The sequence below is a fragment of the Scyliorhinus canicula genome, chromosome 11, assembly GCF_902713615.1.
Source record: "Scyliorhinus canicula chromosome 11, sScyCan1.1, whole genome shotgun sequence".
Lineage (NCBI taxonomy): Eukaryota > Metazoa > Chordata > Chondrichthyes > Carcharhiniformes > Scyliorhinidae > Scyliorhinus > Scyliorhinus canicula.
In genome coordinates this window covers 153,481,857-153,503,394 of record NC_052156.1, presented here as the reverse complement: position 1 = coordinate 153,503,394, position 21,538 = coordinate 153,481,857, and the positions used below count along the sequence as shown (strand labels likewise).

At 43.9% G+C, this 21,538-nt stretch overlaps 1 protein-coding gene across 3 annotated transcripts in view; it reads right to left on the bottom strand.

Annotated features, from left to right (window-relative positions):
• Positions 1–21,538, bottom strand: part of slc35b4 (solute carrier family 35 member B4) — a 72,000-nt gene that overhangs the window by 33,455 nt on the left and 17,007 nt on the right. Inside the window, exons 2-10 of one of the 3 annotated variants that reach the window (XM_038811808.1) lie at positions 19,822–19,935; positions 19,167–19,269; positions 17,868–17,917; positions 16,923–17,004; positions 14,649–14,709; positions 10,063–10,172; positions 9,023–9,098; positions 6,518–6,593; positions 4,947–5,208 (exon numbers count right to left, since the gene is read on the bottom strand). In XM_038811808.1, the coding sequence (XP_038667736.1) occupies positions 4,971–5,208; positions 6,518–6,593; positions 9,023–9,098; positions 10,063–10,172; positions 14,649–14,709; positions 16,923–17,004; positions 17,868–17,917; positions 19,167–19,269; positions 19,822–19,935 (910 nt within the window). In that variant the 3' untranslated portion in view covers positions 4,947–4,970. Of the gene's footprint in view, positions 1–4,863; positions 5,209–6,517; positions 6,594–9,022; positions 9,099–10,062; positions 10,173–14,648; positions 14,710–16,922; positions 17,005–17,867; positions 17,918–19,166; positions 19,270–19,821; positions 19,936–21,538 lie in introns of those variants that run through there. The other 2 variants (XM_038811810.1, XM_038811807.1) reach the window with 2 other exon arrangements.

Below are 21,538 nucleotides of genomic sequence, written 5' to 3'. Positions count from 1 at the left end.
ATTCACCACACGGCTCAATCTGTCGGTGCGTTAACTCACCACACCGCTCAATCTGTCGGTGCGTTAATTCACCACACGGCTCAATCTGTCGGTGCGTTAACTCACAACATGGCTCAATCTGTCGGTGCGTTAACTCACAACATGGCTCAATCTGTCGGTGCGTTAACTCACAACACCGCTCAATCTGTCAGTGTTAACTCACAACACGGCTCAATCTGTCGGTGCGTTAATTCACCACACCGCTCCAATCTGTCAGTGCATCAACTCACCACACCGCTCCAATCTGTCAGTGTTAACTCACCACACCGCTCCAATCTGTCAGTGTTAACTCACCACACCGCTCCAATCTGACAGTGCGTCAACTCACCACACTGCTCCAATCTGTCAATGTTAACTCACCACACCGCTCCAATCTGTCAGTGTTAACTCACCACACTGCTCAATCTGTCAGTGTTAACTCACCACACTGCTCAATCTGTCAGTGTTAACTCACCACACTGCTCCAATCTGTCAATGTTAACTCACCACACCGCTCCAATCTGTCAGTGTTAACTCACCACACCGCTCCAATCTGTCAGTGTTAACTCACCACACCGCTCAATCTGTCAATGTTAACTCACCACACCGCTCCAATCTGTCAGTGCGTCAACTCACCACACTGCTCCAATCTGTCAATGTTAACTCACCACACCGCTCCAATCTGTCAGTGTTAACTCACCACACTGCTCAATCTGTCAGTGTTAACTCAGCACACCGCTCAACCTGTCAGTGCGTTAATTCACCACACCGCTCAACCTGTCGGTGCATTAATTCACCACAGCGCTCAATCGGTCAGTGTTAACTCACCACACGGCTCAATCAGTCAGTGCGTTAACTCACCACACCGCTCAATCTGGCAATGCGTTAACTCACCACACAGCTTGATCTGTCAGTGTTAACTCACCACACGGCTCGGACAGTGCGTTAACTCACTACACTGCTCAATCTGTCAGTGCGTTAACTCACCACACCGCTCCAATCTGTCAGTGTTAACTCACCACACCGCTCAATCTGTCAATGTTAACTCACCACACCGCTCCAATCTGTCAGTGCGTCAACTCACCACACTGCTCCAATCTGTCAATGTTAACTCACCACACCGCTCCAATCTGTCAGTGTTAACTCACCACACTGCTCAATCTGTCAGTGTTAACTCAGCACACCGCTCAACCTGTCAGTGCGTTAATTCACCACACCGCTCAACCTGTCGGTGCATTAATTCACCACAGCGCTCAATCGGTCAGTGTTAACTCACCACACGGCTCAATCAGTCAGTGCGTTAACTCACCACACCGCTCAATCTGGCAATGCGTTAACTCACCACACAGCTTGATCTGTCAGTGTTAACTCACCACACGGCTCGGACAGTGCGTTAACTCACTACACTGCTCAATCTGTCAGTGCGTTAACTCACCACACCGCTCAATCTGTCAGTGCGTTAACTCACCACACCGCTCAATCTGTCAGTGCGTTAACTCACCACACCGCTCAATTCCTCACTGTTAATTCTAGTTGCAACAGGTGCAGAAAATGTCTGTGATAAACGTCCCAATCTGGAAGGAATTGGAGATATTGGGCAGCAATCCAGAGAAAGGGAGATGCTGCACTGGAGACCTTAGTGCTTGTGGTGGAATCAGAGAGGGGTCATCATTTCACAGTGGACCTGGAGCTGTCTCAAATATATGCTGGTGAGGCAGGGAGCATATAGCCACCAAGATGAATGCTAGGAGTCTAGCGCCAGAAACTTGGCTGCAGTGTCACAAAAACATCAGATGAGTAGTGAATGCATCTGCAAATGCCATCTCCTACCAACTGCACCACAGTGCCATCAACAAACTCTGGACATCAGGCCTCATACCCAACATTCATATGATCCATTTCAATCTCGCACATGAATTCAGCGGCTGAAAGCCTAATTCTCCCAGCTATACGTGGCTGGGACTCATTTAAGTGTGTGGGACATTTGAATTTTTGATAAGAGCTGCACGCGTGCTTTAATTTAGAGGCCATTTTCTGCTCAGTCTGCACGAGAACCTCTGGATTGCTTTGCATCTGCTCACAGCCTCCACATAACTTCAGGTATTCAGCTATGATAGGCACATCACCATACGCAATGCAATCCACTGACCGACATTCATTCCTCGCTCTTGCAGGACACATGGGCACATAACAGGAGGAAGCAGCAAACAGGCATAGGCACAACATGTCCTCAAATGCAGTCAGTACTCAGCATTATTGGTGCAGTTGTCAATGAAACCATCCAGGAGCTTTATGCTCCTTCTAAAATCCCACTTTTACCTACATCCCTCAATTTGGTATTATGAACAAACTGCAGATGGTGTAACCATGCCCCTCTTACTTTCCACTCACCCACAGCCCCACGCCTTTGTGCTTTCAATTACCCCAAGACTTGCCATCTGGGTAGTCAATGCTGCCCAAGCATAAAGGCCCAGTGGAAGAGTAGACTTAGGAAGCAGCAATCTCACTTGACCAGTCACGCACAGCCATCAGCTCAGATACAGGCACAGCATGTACCGTAAAACAGAATCTTGATGCTGTGAATCACTGGCTGCCACAGGTCAGGAGGAAGGCAGCACATGTGCTAGCTCACTGCTGGGTAAAGTCACAGACGAGCTCTGCTGCAGAGGACTCAGACAAGGACTTCAATGGGGCTGTGGACAGGAAACAGCAAATAGCGCTGGCACAATGCTTTGTGTATTGGCAGGCATGGCAGACAGCCTGCTTTCACTATCAACGAGTGTGGAGGAGTCGTTTTAAATTGACACGGAGCTTCGTACAGACCTTGGGTGTCCATTATTTTCATTCTGGAAATAGTGGCCAACTCCAAGACAATACTCACCTACGCAGGCACGATGTAACACCTGATGGTCAATATCTCTGCTTCTATTGCAGCACAGACAGAAGCCACCCAATAGATATGTACACCAATTGAAACAAGACAGCAATTTTCTTGTTGCCATGCAAGCCCAGCTTGGTGCCATGGCTGCAGATACCAGTGGTCAAATGAGTGTGCAGGGTCTCACTGCAGATTAATAATCTGTTTGTCCAATACATGATGAGGATCGTTGAATTGCCACTTCAGGGAATTGCCAGCATCTCCATGAAGCTCAAACCTGTTGTCCTCTCTCACAAAGACAGTATACGTGTCCTGCCATGGTCCCGATTGTTACCTTTCAGCAAAGACTGATGCGGTGCTGGTACAGTCTGAGGCCAGACCCTCAAAGGCAGCTGGAGGGCATCCTGCATAGCCATCTGCAGTCTCCCCCAATGTAAATTAGCAGCCTTCCACCATCTATGCACCCCAGTGCTGTAGTCACTGGGACAACACTGTATCGGAGCACTAGGCTATTTTTTATTCTTGCACAGGATGTGGGCGTCGCTGGCTGGCCCAACATTTATTGCCCATTCCTAATTACCCTTGAACTGAGTGGTTTGCTCGGCCATTTCAGAAGGCAGTTAAGAGTCAACCACATCACTGTGGGTCTGGAGTCACATGTAGGCCAGACCAGGTAAGGACGACAGATTTCCCTTCCCTAAAAGGAAATCAGTGAACCAGATGGGTTTTAATGACAAAATTGACAATGGTTTCATGGTCATCATTAGACTTTAAATTCCAGATTATTTAATTCAAATGTCACCATTTGCCGTGGCAGAATTCAAACCCAGGCTCCCAAAGCATTACCCTGGGTCTCTTGATTACGAGCCCAGTAATAATACCACTACACCACCGACTCCCCCAAAATAACTGCTTTGGGGGGGGGGGGGGGGCGCAGAGCAGGGATTGGTTACCAAATGGCTGGAAAGCTGATTCTTTATGTGGATCGGCGGTAACAGCTTGGGATCAACAATTCCCGCACTGGCTGAGCTTATTCACGAAGGCCCCACCTTCTCCATCTTACCCCTTGTTTGAGGTGTGGTGACATTAATGTTAAATCACCACCAGTCAGTTCTCTCTCTCACCGAGGGCAGATCAGCCTATGGGCCTCTGGGATGTTGGTGAAGCAATTCAAAAGGTTCACTGGACTTCATTCCTGGGATGAATGGCTTATCTGATGAAGTAAAGATGAACAAGTTTGGGCATATCCATTGGAGTTTAGAAGAATGAAAGGTGATCTTAGCGAAAGATGAAACATCCTGAGGGGACTGGATAGAGTAGAGACCAGGAAGATGTTTCCACTAGTGGGTGAGACTAAAACCGTTTAAAGACAGATGAGAATAATGGTTTTTCTCTCGGAGCAGTGTGGAATTCTCAACTCAGGAGGTAGTGGAGGCAGGGTCTTTAAATCTGTGCCATGGCGAGCAAGATAGATTTTTGAGACAATGGAGTCAAGGAGGCAGAGTGGATCTGAGATGACAACCAGATTAGCAGTGATCTTATTGAATGATGGAGCAGGTGAAGCAGGCTCGACGGGCCAGATGACCAACTCCTGCTCCCAAATCCTGTGTTCTTATGTTCCGATCGAGCTTCACAGTTTGCCCACTCTGCACGTTTCTAGCATATGGACAGGGTGCCAGCTCTATTATACTTCAAACCATGGTGGTCAGTGCTGGCTGTGCCAGAAACAAACCCATGGCTATTATTTTTCCGACCCAGCTCCTCTGGCGTTGGAAGCAACCACAAAAAGCAGCCACCCACAGCACATTTCCAAACTCATCACTAAGTTACTTAGAAGCATTATTTTAACAGTACCTTCACATGGTTCGGGCCCTTTTGTCAATGGCAGCAACTTCATATCAAACGCAGATCAGAAGCTCAGAAAGGAAATGAGGGAGGAGGCAAATCATACATTTACAAAATAAGAGTTTTCGCAGGAAATAATTAAAATTTATTCTTCGACAGTCGCTGATTTTTCTAAAAGGAAAGTGTTCAGGAGGAATGCCCGAACCTGGCTCAGCTGCTGTGGAGAGGATTATTGCTCTTTTCTCTTCCTGTGGAACAGTAGCATGAAAGTTTTCCAAATTTCAGCATAAGTGAGAGTCCCGATAAAGACCACTAGGGTCCCAATCCAGTGCCAGAAGGTGAAAGGGTTCTTGAAGTAAACAATGGAGAAGATGAGACTGATGAATTTGCGAAGTGTCACAACGAGCGTGACCGTCAGGGACGTGCACTCTGTTGTGAGGATAAAAACACCACGGATGCAAACGTATCTGAGGAGGCAAGTGGTTAAGGACTGTTGCAATGCCACACAATAGATTCTTCCACCTTCTTACAAACTGGTCTTTGTTTGGGAATAACCTATTTCTTGAAGTTAATTTGGCAGTCAGGAGTATTTATTGAAAAGCAAATCAATGAAGCTGTGTGACTCAATCTCAGCTGTGCTGGAAATTTAACTCATATAACATCTTAGATCCACTTTCCCTCTATTACTGCAAATTTCTCCAATACTCCTATTTATCCAATTCCCTTTTGAACCTGCTACCAGCCTCTTTTCAGGAAGCCTGCAACATAAATTCCCATCTCCCCATGATTCCTATGCCAGTCAATCTCTGCCAATGGTAAGTCTCCATTAAACCCTCTCCAAAGACCTTGACACTATTCCTGAAGTGTGGTGTCCAGAATTGGATGCAATAAAGGTATAAGTGACGCATAAAAAATTACCGCAAGGATTTGGCAGGGAAGTCTAGTCGATTTGGAGTTTCCCTATGGTGGATTCTGAGAGGATACAAACTTGGGGGTAAAAATATAAGGATGTGTGTTTCGGTAATATTGGGATGGAAGCAGATGACATTATGGAGATGAAATGTCTCAATGATAAGACTTGTAGCTCAGGGTCAAACAGAAGACTAAGCTGGCACAGAAGGGGAACAATTGTTTTGTCTGTGCAATTGAGAAAGAAGCACATGAATTGAGTGTGTTAAAGGACAGAGAAGAGGGGATATTTCGAAGACCAGACAGGAGGATGGTGGGGGCTGATGGATTCAGTTTAAATGAGCAACTGGGGGTTGGGGATGGAATGGGAGACTCAGTTGCTGGTGAGTATCAGGGAAGATTCAAACCTTTAGCTGGAGGATGTTGCAGCTCACCTCAGACATAACGCTCTTGGATGAAGTCAAGAGGTAAGCGCAAGCATAGTGCACACGACAGAAATTAATTCAATGCTTGCGGATTTTTGATAGAGGTGTCATGTGAATAAGGAACACAAGGAATAACCTTGGAATAACAGAGTATACCATATGGAAGGAGAAGCCATTGCAGAAAATATGCTTACTACTTTGGGGCAGATAGGAATGAAGGAGAGAGAGAGATTCGGGAGAGGTAAGGCAAGTGTTAGGTATAATGTGCAAGAGATGGGAGCGGATTAATATAATTTTCCACTTCATTTAATGTCAGGCAGAAATTTCTGTTCTATCCCTAGTACCAGGAAACTCCAAACCTAACTCTCAGGGATGGAGAAACCTCCCCTATGAAGACAGTCACTGAGGTAACAGAATGGATTCTTGGCAGTGGAAAGGATACTGAGTTAGAACATTCATCACCAGATAAAACCACATGATTGGTACAGCGATCCCCAGGAGTGCAATATCCACCTGTTCTGTGGGAAAAAATATGATACAAAACACAGGATCACACACCTACAGCAAATTTTCAAACAGTACACAAACATACACGGAGTTAGTATAAAACACACAGAATTATACAGCACAAAAACAGACTATTCAACTCAACAGATATATACCGCTTCTGCTCAATGAACCTCCTCCCACCATACTTCACCCCACCTCACCAAGATATTTTCTCTTCCTCGGGTCTTGATCTTGCTTCCATCTTAATGCATTTATGTTATTCTACTAAACTACCCCTTGAAAGAACGCATTCCACATCCTCAACATTTTCTGGATACAAAAAGTGCTTCTCCCACATTCTTATTGGACTTATTAATGACCGTCCTGCGTACCGTAAATCACAACATACAAGTCGACCTTGCGTATCGGACAATCGTGTTTTTTTGGCCTCAAAAAACATGTTTTTGCATATACGCCGACCCCACCCCCCACAAAAAAAATTATTTTTTTCAGCCATGACACACTATTCTTCTATTCGTAGTCGGCCTCAATTTCTCACCCCTCAATGTTTTATTTACTGGTACCTTATAACCAGGCATAAGGCATCAAGCAGGAGTTATGGGCTGTGTTGTGAAGACACACCCATGCACTATGTTAGAAGCAGGTGACATTTCAAAATGGTGACCACCTACATCATCATTTCAATTTCATACTTGGTGCACAAGTTGACTTCTGTTTTTGGGGGGATTTTGAGGCTTCAAAAGTCGACTTATATGGCAACATCTACAGCATATGGGCTCTGATTCTAGATGGTGTCACCTCCTTTATGTCTATTATATCAATCACCGTCATAATTTTAAAGACCTCCCCTCAGCCTTTTCTGAAAAGAAACGATTCGGCCTGTTTAACCTTTCTTGATGGTTGTACCTTCTTGGTTCTGGCATCATAAGACCACAAGACATTGGAGCAGAATTAGGCCATTCGGCCCATCGAGTCTGCTCTGTCATTTGATCTTGGCTGATATGTTTCTCATCCCCATTCTCCTGCCTTCTCCCCATAACCCCTGATCCCCTTATTAATCAAGAACCTATCTTTGTCTTAAAGATATTTAGTAATTTGGCCTCTACAGCCTTCTGCGGCAAAGTGTTGCACAGATTCACCACCCTCTGGCTGAAGAAATTCCTTCTAATCTGTTTTGAAGGATCATCCCTTCATTTGGAGGCTGTGCCCTCGGGTTCTAGTTTCTCCTACTAGTGGAAACATCCTCTCCACATCCACTCTATCCAGGCCTCTCAATAGTCTGTAAGTTTCAATGAGAATTCCCCCCACCCCAAACTTCTAAACTCCACCAAGTACAGACCCACTGCATTTGCCTTCCTAACTGCCAACTGAACCTGCATGTTAACCGCAAGAGAATCCTGAACTAGGACTCCCAAGTCTCTTTGTGCTTCCATGTTCTGAAGCAATCTCCCATTTAGAAAATAGTCTATGCCTCTATTCTTCCTATCAAAGTGCACAACCTCACACTTTTCTACATTGTATTCCATCTGCTATTTCTTTGCCCACTCTCCTGGCCTGTCCAGGTCCTTCTGCAGTCTCTCCGCTTCCTCAACACAACCCATCTCTCCTTGGTGATCTTCATTTTGAACCTCAGCCACTGCTTCTATATCTCTTTTGTAATATAGGGACCAGAACTGTGAATGTATTCTGAACAGTAACTATAATGGAAGTATCAATTCTACTCCAGTTGGTAACTCCACAATTTCCATAACTCCAAACTTAATCTTCCCAAACCCAATTAATTAGATTCCAGTCTATAGTTCACTCCTGGGTATTCAAAATTCTCATCAACAACCATCTGGTCCCTTAGATGAGTTGTCAGCCTGTAATTCACTCCCAGGTAGCCAGAATTATTTTATATACAAACCAACCCATCCGCTTAAGTTAGAATACAGCCTGTAATTCACTCTCAAGTTGCAGCATTGTCCACTCCGCTGTGCCTCTCTGCTTCAACATCCGCTCACACAAAATGCCCCAATTTCCCTGCAGTGTCTTTGCCTCAGACACAGCTCAGATTGAAGTCCAACTTTCATCGGCCTCTGCTTGGTAGCACCTGGGGACACCTCTGTAACACTTACTCCACTCAAAACCACCTCCCTCACTGTTTCCATAAGCACAGTAAGAAGTCTTACAACACCAGGTTAAAGTCCAACAGGAACTTCATCTGAGGAAGGACCAGTGCTCCGAAAGCTCGTGTTTGAAACAAACCTGTTGGACTTTAACCTGGTGTTGTAAGACTTCTTACTGTGCTCACCCCAGTCCAACGCCGGCATCTGCACATCATGTTTCCATAAGCATTTAACTTCATATACACCACTGTCTACATACCATGAGAAATTGAACTTATAAAATAGATTAAAGTTTTTAAAGTATTTTATTTTTAAAAAGCAACACTCACTGGATTGGTTGAAGAGAACTCCATGATTGTAAATGTCAGATGCAAACAAGAGGAAGGCTGGTAATGGCAGGAAATGCTGAGTGAAGAGTAATAGACAGTGAGCATCTGAATCAGCACAAGAATATTTAGTGACAGCTCAAGAGTAACATGTTGACTTTCGCCGAGAGTGTGCTTGTCCAGTGTTCTCTTGTAGATGCATGTGACCTTGGTTTGAGGGAGACATGTTGGACTGAAAAGATGGAATGTCTCAAACTGCTCAGAGACATACAATGACAGGGAAGTCTCCGCAGGAGCATCAGGATTGTGTCAAATTACTTCACAGCCAATTAAGTATTTTTTAAACCTTAGTCCCTGCTCTAATGGAGGAGTTGTGACAGCCGGTTGGTCCACAGCCAGCTCCCAGCAAGAACAATGAGATACTGAACAGTGGATGTTACGTTTGGCCAAAATACACCAGGCATAAACCTCAGCGCTCTCCTCAAAACAGTATATGGGATCTTTTACATTCAGCAGAGAGGTTTAACGTCTCATTTGAAAACCAACATCTGGGACAGTGCAGGCCTCCACTAAAACGTCAGTCCGGATTGTGTGCTCCAGCTTCTGGAGTCTGGTTTAAAGCTACAAGCTTCTGGAGAGGCAAGCTCAATAGGTTCTGGGAAACCACACATGGAGCATGCACGTTAAGGACACATGCATGCACACCACATATGGGATTCCAGTTGGTCGTGTGTTCTGGAGCATATGTTAATACTGAACTTAAAATAACTGGCTAAACAAGAAGCCTAGGGCTTTCACAACATTTACTTGGTCGATCACAATGGCAACTTACATTTTGCTTCTTAAACTAATTATATTACAAATCAGATCTGATTACTATAAAAGTTTGCAGTTCAACTTTGACCACATTTACCGCCGACAGTTCCAATAAGATTTCATTTTTCTTGGTTAATTACAAACTCGTGATGTCCTTAGAAACTGCAGAAGGAGCATCTTCTCAAAATCAGGAGCAAGCCATCATTAGTGTTGAAATCATTACTCACATTATAAAACAATGCTTCTTTGGAATGTTTCCCATACTGCTTATATAACATCTCCTGAAAGAGTCCCATTCTGGCTGACATGAAGAGTGCAAAGGTCAGCATAGCAATACCTCAAGAAAGAAAAAAACAAGTGATTTCAATAATGTTTTAGTAGTGAAAGTAGAAGATTAATCCTGCTGCTGCAGGAGGCAAATTGGAGGGTAGAGTACCAAGCTAACATTAGTAGATGAAACCTTCTAAGATGCACGAGTGGAAAGCAGTCTTTGAAATCATAAAACCATGGAAAATCTTTGATTTAGTGAGCATGTACAGGTTACAATGGGACGTCGGAGCTTTTGCCTTCATGGGGTCACATGCAGTTGAGCCACATATAAAAGATTCAAACTCACGTTCCCACTATTTTGTATTAGCTCAGCCTAGTGAAGCTCTCTAAAGCAGGTACATTAGATTTTGTTCTTTCCAACTCAATCTGACTGTTTTCTCCTTTTACCTGAAGCCATTGCTGGGGTTTGGGAAAGGGGGCGGGGGGGGGGGGGGGGGGTGGGGGGGGGAGGAAGAGAAAGAAATGCAGGGGACGTTATCACACAAAACGAGGAGATATGGCCTCAGCTGGCCAAAACCTATAGGTTTTAAAGAGTGTCTTGAAGGGAAGAGAGGTTTAGGGAGGAAATTCCAGAGCTTATTGCCCTGGCAGTTGAAGACATGGGTAAAAGCAGGGGTGCCCAAGAGAACAGAGTTGAAAGAGTGTAGATGTCTGAGGGTGGAGGAATTTACAGAGATAGAAAGGGGCAAGGCCATTGAGAGATTTGTAAACAAAGATGAGAACTTTAAAATCGGAGCTTGTTTAACAAGGACCCAATGTGGATCAGTGAATGCAGCTTGGTGCTTGTTCGGTCACATACTGCAAATCTTTGGATGGCTTGGTGTTTATGGACTGCATCATAGCTTCAGTCTTGCCTTCACCCATTTTGCACACTTCATTGGTACAGTATAGAACAATATCCAACCCGATGACCTATAAGAGCTATCTGATTCAGTACACAGGCATTGCATTCTTCCAATGAACAGTCAGGACACATCCCTCATTAAATTGTCACAAGAATGGTTGTTATGAGAAATGGAAACAGCTGTGACATAGAGTGCACCTCTGAGATTAGGGTTCAGGTACCTTATTGGGATTGGGTACAGGTAGAAGAACTTTTATACCATATCTTGGAGCAGCACAGTGGCTAGCACTGCCTCACAGCGCCAGGGTCCTGGATTCAATTCCATCCGTCGGTCACTGTCTGTGTAGAGTTTGCATGCACATTCTCCCCGTCTCTACGTGTATTTCCTCCGACAGTCCAAAGATGTGCAGGTTAGGTGGGTTGGTCATGATAAAATGCCCCATAGTGTCTAAAAGGTTAGGTGGGGATAGAGCAAGCGGTGGGCCTGGGTGGATTGCTCCTTCAGAGGGTTGGTGCAGACTCGATGGGCCGAATGGCCTCCTTCTGTACTTTAGGGATGATCCAATCCATAACCTACTCTCACAGGATTTGGATTTGATTTATTGACATGTGCACAGAGGTACAATGAAATGAAAAATATTGTTTTGTTTCCAGTCCAGACAGATCATTGTATACATGAAAAAACATTGATAAATACACAATGTAACTACACAGACATCGTGTGAAGCATACAGAGTGTAGTACTACTTAGTAGAGAAGATGTGTGGAGAGATCAGTTCGGTCCATAACAGGGCCATCCAGGAGTCTGGTAACAGTGGGGAAGAAGCTGTTTTTGAACCTGTTAGTGCTTGTTCTCAGACTTTTGTATCTCCTGCCTAATTGGGTGAAAAATATGCATTCCCAGAACTCAAATCGACTGAGAAATAAGGGTTGACAGACAATAAAGTAGCAGAATTGAAACAATGTAATATTGTTACCATGTCACGGTGCCCCAACCCAGGCAGCTTTGTTTCAGTGAAACTCAATCCAATTAGTTGGACTGGACTCCACACTGATTTCAACAACTTCAGGCCATGAGCACTGTTCTTCATATATCATTTCTTTTTTTGCCAAGTTCCAGTTTGTATCTCGTTTTCATGTCTTGCTTTCACACAGAGCTGTCTACTAACACCTACTTTGGACCAATGCTCTATTTCTTCATGACAGTCATTACTACTCCCCATGCATTTTGTTCCAAAACATCTTTGTCATTTAATCTCTCATGCCTTCTAACCTATCCCAAAACTTTTTTTAATTGTCCCCGACCCGCTCCCCACCCCCTTTCCAACAGCATTAAATCCATCACATTTCTATCTCTTTTTGGTTCCAAAGTCATGTAGGACTCTAGACGTCAACTCCGTCTCTCTCTACAGATGCTGCCAGATTTTCCAGCACTCTCATATACCAGGCAGCTTTGACCTTTTTGATGGTCAAGACTGAGAGGTCAGTTCTCAGCATGCTCTTGGAGGGGCACTCAGGCCCAACATGGCAGATTCATTTGAACTATTGAGTAAAAAGAAAATTCCATCTGTCAGCTCAGCAGTGGTGCCATATCTGAATGAATTTATTCCATTCTGTACCAGCGTGTCATCTGCATCCCTTTCTGGGACAAGTGTCACAACATTTTCTATCCTTGGTATTCCTTGGCATCTTGTTCTATGTACCTTGGTGTGACGGGCAATGAAAGCTATTCCTGTTGCTACCATTCTTGAAATGTACCCAAGTGGTCAAAATCAGCTTTCATAGATCTTCTGTATAAGCATTTGTTTCTTTTTTCACTATTCTTGTTTCTTTACATCCTGGGTACTCAACACTATTCCTCTCAAGTTTCCATCTTTGATATCTTTTGCCTATCAATCATTCTCATGCCCATATAATATGGGATACCACTGCCTGTAAACTCTTGCTTTTGTTCTTATCAAAGTATCTTTAGCCCTGCCTATCCTCCGTAATCTTCCAAAAGAAATGCCCAACACTTTATTTGGTGTCTTCATCACAACTCCCATCTCTGACACTAATCCACCCAAACGTCAACTCCATCCCCTCCAATTATGTGTACATATGCTGTCACTACTGTAAGACATATCTGTAAGTTGTGATTCAAAAATTCTTTTTAATTACACAATTGCTGGCTTTCCAAAATATACAGCCAAAAGAGAAAAGTTCTTATTCTGCACTTCTCTCCTGCGGTCTCTGCTGCCTGTCCAGATCTTTCTCAATCAGCAATTTTCCCTTTTAAAAAATCGTTCTCCTGTGAAAAATAAAAATCACTTATTGTCATGAGTAGGCTTCAATGAAGTTACTGTGAAAAGCCACATTCCGGCGCCTGTTCGGGGAGGCTGGTACGGGAATCGAACCGTGCTGTTGGCCTGCTTTAAAAGCCAGCGATTTAGCTCAGTGAGCTAAACCAGCCCCTCAGTGAGCTAAACCAGCTAAACGCCAGTCTCTGCAGCATATGGTGCAACCATCCACTTCCTGTTCCACGTAGATTGCCTGTCATCCTCCGAGAGACTTGTGGCCTTTCTCTCTCTTCTATAGTTCTTTTCTCCCTTGCAACACCTGGGCTATCACGTCACATCGATCCCAGCCCATTTGTCACACTTTCACAGTCCAGGGCTCGAAACTGCTTAAAGTCAGAAGCTCAACAATAATCACTGTCCTCACATGGAATCATCACCCTTCTGTCTCAGGTACCCTGGCAGAAGTGCTGAGGCACATATTTAGTTTCTTGTTTAAGGAATAATTTTACCTGGCACAAGAATTTATGGGGAGAACAAGAAATTAAAAAATGAATCCAATGTCAGTGTTCGAGTTGAAGCGCGCCTTCAGCTGCTAGATTGCGAGCTCTAAACCTCTCTCCCCTTAAGGTGCTCTTAATACCTTCCTCTTTGGCCAATGTTTTTGCCTAATATCTGTCCTAATATCTCCTTCAGTGACTTGGCTATACCTAATAGGCACTTCACGAGGGCATTAAGCACATTTTACTCTGTTAAAGGTGCTGTACAAATATGGGTGTCATTGATGGAATCAACAATGTTAAATGAAGAAATTGGAAGAAATGTAATAAAGACCAATGATGAAGTGAAGCGAATTAATTGAAATGAGAGGAACCCAATTCGACTGTGCTGAAGTCAGCTCAATTTATATTTGGAAAGCAATGGAGGTAATTGAGCAATCAGGTAAAGATTGAACATTATACATTGGACTGATAGTCTGCTTATCTTTCTGCATGTGGGAGGGAGCAAGAGAATTATTGGTAATTCGCCTCAAGATTAAGAGTTTCTTTTGACAAACCCAAGTTTTTGTATCTGTGTGGAAGTACTCAGACATAAAGCATGTTTCTTGGCAAACTCAAATGCCAAGCAAATTACAGGGTACGTTGTATAGGTCCTGTATAGAACTTACAGCATAGAGACTGGCTATTCGACCCAACTGTTCCCATGCTAGTGTTTATGCTGCACAGGATCACTCTCCCACCTTATTTCATCTAATCCAATTGGTATATGCTTAAATCCATTTCTCCCTCATGTATTTAGCTAGCTCTCCCTTAACCTATGTGTGTCTAATTAAAATCAAATTGCACCGAATGCATCAGCTTACCCATCAGCCACTGTAAGAATACATAGTAACTGTCATCGTCAGAGGTATCTGTACGTGAAGACTGCAACAGAAAAGAAAATGAACAGTAACAACAGCAGTCGAATAGGGTAACACTAAACAGTCTGAATCATAATGCGGAGGAGCATCTCGCCAAGCAGGGCCGACAAAGCTCCCTAATGCCCTTCAGTTCATAAACTGCCAACATCATCATCTTACACGTGAAGAATGGCCACTTGGGTCAGGTGCAAGAGGAATGTTGTGCCCATGGTGTTGCACTTCAGCGTTTATACCGCCTAATTCCGGGCCGTGCAAACTGGGAAGGGTCTCTAGTCCGTTTATTTAGCTGACCTCTTTGGGTAAATACAGTGATGCTGCAATTGGCCTCAGCCACCGTGGTTTACTAAGGCACGGTGAGGCGGCGGCAGCTGAAGGATATCCAGGATGAGTCTGGGATCACTGTCTTCGCTGCTGTCCAGTGATCCCGGCTGGAACATGCACTTACACACCTGACAATTAGATCACAATGGGGTCAACAGAAGCAGTAAACAGGTGGGCGGGGATGAGTCACCCGCTATGTTCCCTGCCCAATTCCAGAAAGGAAAAACTGGGAAGAGAACACTCTGCAATTGCTGCCTATTCTGCTACTCTACATTCTAAGAGCACAAATTCTATAAAAGGGTGTGGGATGGAAGGAACAAACTGCAGAACAAAAAGGTGAACAATTTAGATTAATTAGTCAGCAGTAAATATATGAAACAACTGCCCAGGTGAGGGGCAGAGAGCATCAGCAAGTTCAAAGGTGAATGTAATAAATAGTTATCAGAGAAATGATTGATGGGTGTGTCGGAGCTTTCAAACTTCAGGAGTGACCTGGGGTTGATATCTCCTGCTTCTTTATGTTTCGAAGTTCTTATCTTCAGGGGAAGTCTGCTAGTTGCAGATAAGCCCTTGCTGTTCATGCAATAGAGGCATGTACACAATGCACACACAGTAAACTAGTTGGGTTATATTTTAAACCTGGGTCAAAGGCTCTTATAATTTCAAACACACACCCAGAAATTCCTAGAATTAATAAAATGACGGATCCTTATTCATACAGGAAAGAGGTGGGGTGCTTGCGAAAGAAAGATAAATTAGACAGTTATCCAAACAACAGGCATTAGCGCAGAGCATTAATAAGGTAACCAAACAGCATGACCTTGTTGAACGAGGATTGAGAGTCAAGTGCACAGTGGTGAAAGTCACCTAGAGTGCAGAGAAAGAATTTTTGCAGATGTTCAAAGTGCGGGACAACAAACATGTACAATTCCAAAAATTCTCAGCGTATCACATTCACCTCCTCTACAATCCTATTAGTGGCAGGACACACACCTCCTTGTTAAGTGGGTGTAAAGAGGCATCATTTAATTTGAGTAAACCCTCTAGCAGCACCTTTGATAAATTATACGTCAAATCCACAGCAATGCATTAAATCGTCTACACATGGCAGCACAGTGCACATCGCCAGAGACCCAGGTTTGATTGCGACTTTGGGTCACTGTGTGGAGTTGGCACATTGTCCCCATGTCTGCCTGGGTTTCCTCCCATAGTCCAAAGATATGCAGGTTAGGTGGATTAGCCATGATCAACGCACGGGGCTATGGGGATAGGTCGGGGTGGGCTTGGGGAGGGTGCACTCTCAGAGGGCCGGTGCACTCGATGGGTCGAAAGGCCTCCTTCTGCACTGCAGGGATCCTATGGATTATGGAATTTTACAGCATGAAGGTCATTTAAGCCCATCATGTTTGCTATCATCCTTTTAGTAAGAAGTCTTACAACACCAGGTTAAAGTCCAACAGGTTTGTTTCAAACACGAGCTTTCGGAGCACGGCTCCTTCTTCCGAAGAAGAAGGAGCCGTGCTCCGAAAGCTCGTGTTTGAAACAAACCTGTTGGACTTTAACCTGGTGTTGTAAGACTTCTTACTGTGCTCACCCCAGTCCAACGCCGGCATCTCCACATCATGATCATCCTTTTAAACAGCTATCTAATTTGACCCTCGCTAGGGAATTCCCATAATTCTTCAAAGTTTTCCTTTTCATATGTTGACAATGCTCCTGTGAAGGAACTTGGGATTCTTTCCCTATGTTGCAGGTGCTATATAAATGCAGCTAATTGATGCTGTACCCAATTCTGCTTTGCAAGACAGTATGAAGTCGGCTTGCACCACCCCTTCAAGCAGCGAATTCCAGATAAATTGTCATGCAAAGGTTTCAATAGATTGACTGCCGTCTTACCACTTGTTTTGCCGACATGAACGTACAGATAAAAATTCCCAAAGAGATCAGGACAATCGAAATGTACTTCGCCACTGTGTATCTGTGAAGGATGGAAAAAAATAGAATCCTGCTTAATGATGGATCAGTTTGCAGATTGAAAACTACTGACAGCAACACTAGGTGGAAAATGGGTTCTAGTTTATCCCCCACAGATTGGACCCAGCTTCGCTACCTCATTATCGGTTAGGTGCTTCTGTTGCTCCGCAAGTACTAGGAATCTCAAGTTAAAGGAGCCCAGTCAATCTAGCAAGACCTGTCGAAGTTAGGCACTCAGTAAAGCTCAGATCACTGAGCTACATAGATAGATCCGACCTTTAGATTTCAGTAATTCATTCTCATGGTGTGGGAATTTCTGGCAGGGCCAGTGTTTGTTACCCATTTCCTATTCGATCTTGGGAAAATGGTGAGCCTTCTTGAATCAAGTTATGCACAAAACTGTTGCATACAACCAAATGGCTTCAGAGGAAAGAGTTGGACCTGTTGGTGTGGGATTGGGGTCACACATAACCTAGATGGGTAAAGAACTGTAGGTTTCCTGCTATGGAGAACTCTGGTGTCCTGGTATTTATCCCTCTAACTTTGGATACAATGATTCCTCACATTACCGCAGAAACTACACTTCAGAAGTGTAGTTCATTGATTGTATAATACTTGGAGATGTCCTGAGGACCTGAAGTAGATGTTTTAGTGTCAGCCCTTTCTCGCTCCCTGGTTTTCTTTAACTGAGCACTGTGCTGACAGTCTTTTCCTTTTTGTTCCAATGTAATTGCATGAAGCTTTTGCTTTGCCACCTACCCATTTCAATCACCTTCAGCATTCACCTGCCCCTGCCTACAATCTTGTGATTAATGCTGACTTGATCAAAATATAAATCGAAAACAGACACAGCACCAAATAACTGACCTTTTCTTCAAAATGATAATCCCCAATACCATGCTGGCTATCAGGGAACCCTGAAAAACAAAAGTTTGATGTTACGCAAACCAGTTGCACAATTCCTTCATCAGCATCAGTTGCATGCATTCAAGTAATTGTCATTAAGCTAAAAGGCTTGGAAAGATGGCACAGAACATGTAACGGTCATTTAGCATTCAACCCATTTCTTACACAGGCCATTTTCAGTTATTGGGGCCTTCAGTTATTTGTACTCCAATGATCTGCTTCCCTGATTACCCATCAAATCTTAATGGAATAAAACTTCAAGAGTTTTGTTTGTTTCCGATCTGCACACAAACTTCTTTTCCCTTTAGGGAATTGTGAAGAAGTGTTGGAAGGGTTAGCAAGTAGGTTGAGCTGCAACATGAATGTTCCTTCCATAGTCAACAAGTCCTGAGGGAGCCCTGATCCAGGAATTACTGGCTCAGAGGGGGCAGAGGTGCTACCCGAGTCACAGGACCTCATTCTACCCTAGAGATGACACAAGCACTTTTCTTTTTTTGGGGGGACGGGGGTAATTTGCCTTCATTGTAATAAACAAAAGATATTGGATGGGTGAGTAAATGCCCAGTCATTATGAGTCCGAATGGACAAGATCATTTACTGTCCTATGTATGCACTGGCCCATGCTGCGTGCAAGTGCAGGCGAGGACAGAACTGAACTTGAAGTGGTCCTCTCCACTGTGGAAAATTCTGCTGTCACGGGCTGTCTAGGTTCATGTCTGGGCGAGGTACCTTGAGGGATAGGGGGCAGACAAAGGGCTGCAGTGTTTGGGGGGGGGGGGGGGGGGGGGTCATTGTTGCTGCTGGGTGGGGAGTAAATTAAAGAATGAATTGTAACAAGATTGAAGACTGCAAGTGATCAATCAGCACTGGTTGAAAAGTTTTAGTCAGAGTCCCAGTGAAATCACAGGCACATCATTTGTGGAACAAAAATTGCTCGGAGTTGTACAATATTCCTATATTGTAAGACGGGGCTCTCAGACATTTAACTCGATTTGAAATCATACCGAAAGTGTGCAAACCTATATAAGGTGCCACTTGATATTCAAGTGAAGTCTATCCTGATGTCAAGGTATAAGGACCAACATAAGAAATGAGCTTCATGGCCAAATTATCGTATTCATTTGTTACCCATTTTCTCTTTGCGGTTAATGATGCATGTACAATCCTGGAACACAAACCTTTTACAATATCACAAGCTTTAGCTCAGTTAATAGCTTTTGCATTGAAAGAAGATAAACTCAGGGAGTGTGTGTCACTTACTGATCTGAAGATCATGTGCAACGGCATTGGGATGTTGAAGTTGAGGGCATAGTTATTGACCATACTTACGACAAAAAACATGGACACTGTAATGAAGTAGCTCCTATGGGAATAAGAAAAAAGGAAAAGTTAATTAGAGCTTAATCTGCAGAGAGATGACTGTCTTGCAAAATAATATATCAGTAAGCATTCAAACAAAATCAAAATAATTTTTTTTTTTTTAAATGTCCCCGAGTAGAAACCAAAATTTAAAAAGAGCCAGACAAGCGATCTGGCCAGCTTCTCTGAGCTGTTCTGAGGGGACCCCCCCACACACACAACCGCCACCACTCCTACCCCTGATATGACGGGTTTTAACCCACATAACACAGCGCTGATGGTTTTGACACAAATTCCTATGTTCTACTGAACAATTCAGCAGCTGAGGGAAGGAATTTCAGAGCTCAGAGCCTACACTGCTGAAGGCACGGCCGTCAGTGGCGAGAACAACTTAAATTGGGTCTGCGCAAGAGGCCAGAATTAGAGAAGCGGCAAGAATTCTGAAGGGATTTGAAGGCGAGGTCTATTCTGAAGCCTAGGTGCTGCTAAACCGGAGATGTTGCTGGTTAATGCAGATGAGCGCCGTGATTCATAAACAACAGAATTTCTCCATTACCTTAAAGGAATTGCCCGAGGCTCTGTTAAAAAGCGAGCTTGAAAGATGAAACCTTCCAGTGCTATGAACAGAAACTGCCCAAACGTAACAATGTTTCCACATCCTGGAAAATCTCTGAAGAAAGAAAATTATTTTTTAAAAATTGTGTGTTTAATACGGTTGATGATGGAACAGTATTACCCTATTTCCAAAGGTTTTTCCTATAAGACAAGCCACACAAATAAAACTAACAGGAACAAATGATAAAACAAGGATTAAAGTTTAGCTGAATGACTAAACAAAAGTGCCTGGACAGGACCAAGAAAGGCCTTGGCTTGAGACTAACTATAATATACAATAGGGTGGTCAACATATCATAGATCGAACTCGCGATTTTTGGGGTTGGGGTGGAGCCGGGAGTGCAGGAGGCGAAAGAGGCCGGTGTGCTGGCCTTTGCGTCCCTAGTAGCCCGGCGAAGGATCTTGCTACAATGGAAGGATGGGAGGCCCCCAAGCGTGGAGACCTGGATCAATGACATGGCGGGTTTCATTAAGCTAGAGAAGGTCAAATTCGCCCTGAGAGGGTCGGTACAAGGGTTCTTTAGGCGGTGGCAGCCTTTTCTCGACTTTCTGGCTCAACGATAGGGTACGGGGACAGCAGCAGCAGCAACCCGGGGAGTGAAAAGGGGAGGGAGAAGGGGGGGGGGCCGACAATGACTATGTTTGTTTATTTAATTTTAATATTTTTTAAGTTCTTTTGTTGTTCATTAGGGTTGGGGGGGTGGGGGGATGTGATACATGCGCCGATACGGTCTGGGGGTGTCACAGTTATTATGGGTTATTTTGTTGCATTTCATGGTTTATCGTTATGTTTTATATTTTCTGTAAAAAATTCCAATAAAAATTATATAAAAAAAAACATATCATAGATCGCAGCATATAAGTCAACCCGATGTACAATGAAACCTTATTATTGGCACCAAAATCAATTATTAGGTTTATAGACGGCGTACAAGTCATTTTCTGTTGAGAAATGCTATATTCACATTAAGAGGTGGCCTGAATTTTTCACCTCAGAAATACACATTACACTCACCTTATTTTGGGACATAGGATCCACCAGGCAACATGCCAAGAAGATGAGTGGGAGCTTCAGAACACACACGCGCACCAAGTAGACTGTGCCTGGAGAAATGGTTCCCCTGCCAAAGTCAAGTGCGAAGCTGACACGAGAGCATTTACTAATTTGTCAAATAACCGTTGCAACGAGGGAATTCAGTGCTAGTGGAAAGCTGGTGTACGAATGGAAGAAAGGATCAGATGCCCACGACCAAATGGGCCACGAGAACAAGAACCATGGGCCTGATCTTAAGAAACATGCATCTTCATGAAAAAAATATCGCACATTGTCACCAGAAATGCAATGTGCATATACGCACTTAGTTGGGCCAAATCAGACCTGGAATGAAGCAAAAGATTTCAGAACAGGCAGTTGTTGCTTCCTTTTTAATCAAATTAAAATTACTATTGGCACGGCAGAAGATCAAGTTTGTTTAGAGACGAGATCACAATGCCAAAATTACCAGTTTCCAACCAATGGCCAAAGTCCCAGTACCTTTATGTCACATGGACAATATCAATGAAATGTCCATGTATTTGGTGATCAGCAAACGAATGATAGAGTGGAAAGGTTAAAAATAAAACCCTTCCAGAGGACACCAGAAGACAAGATGCACCAT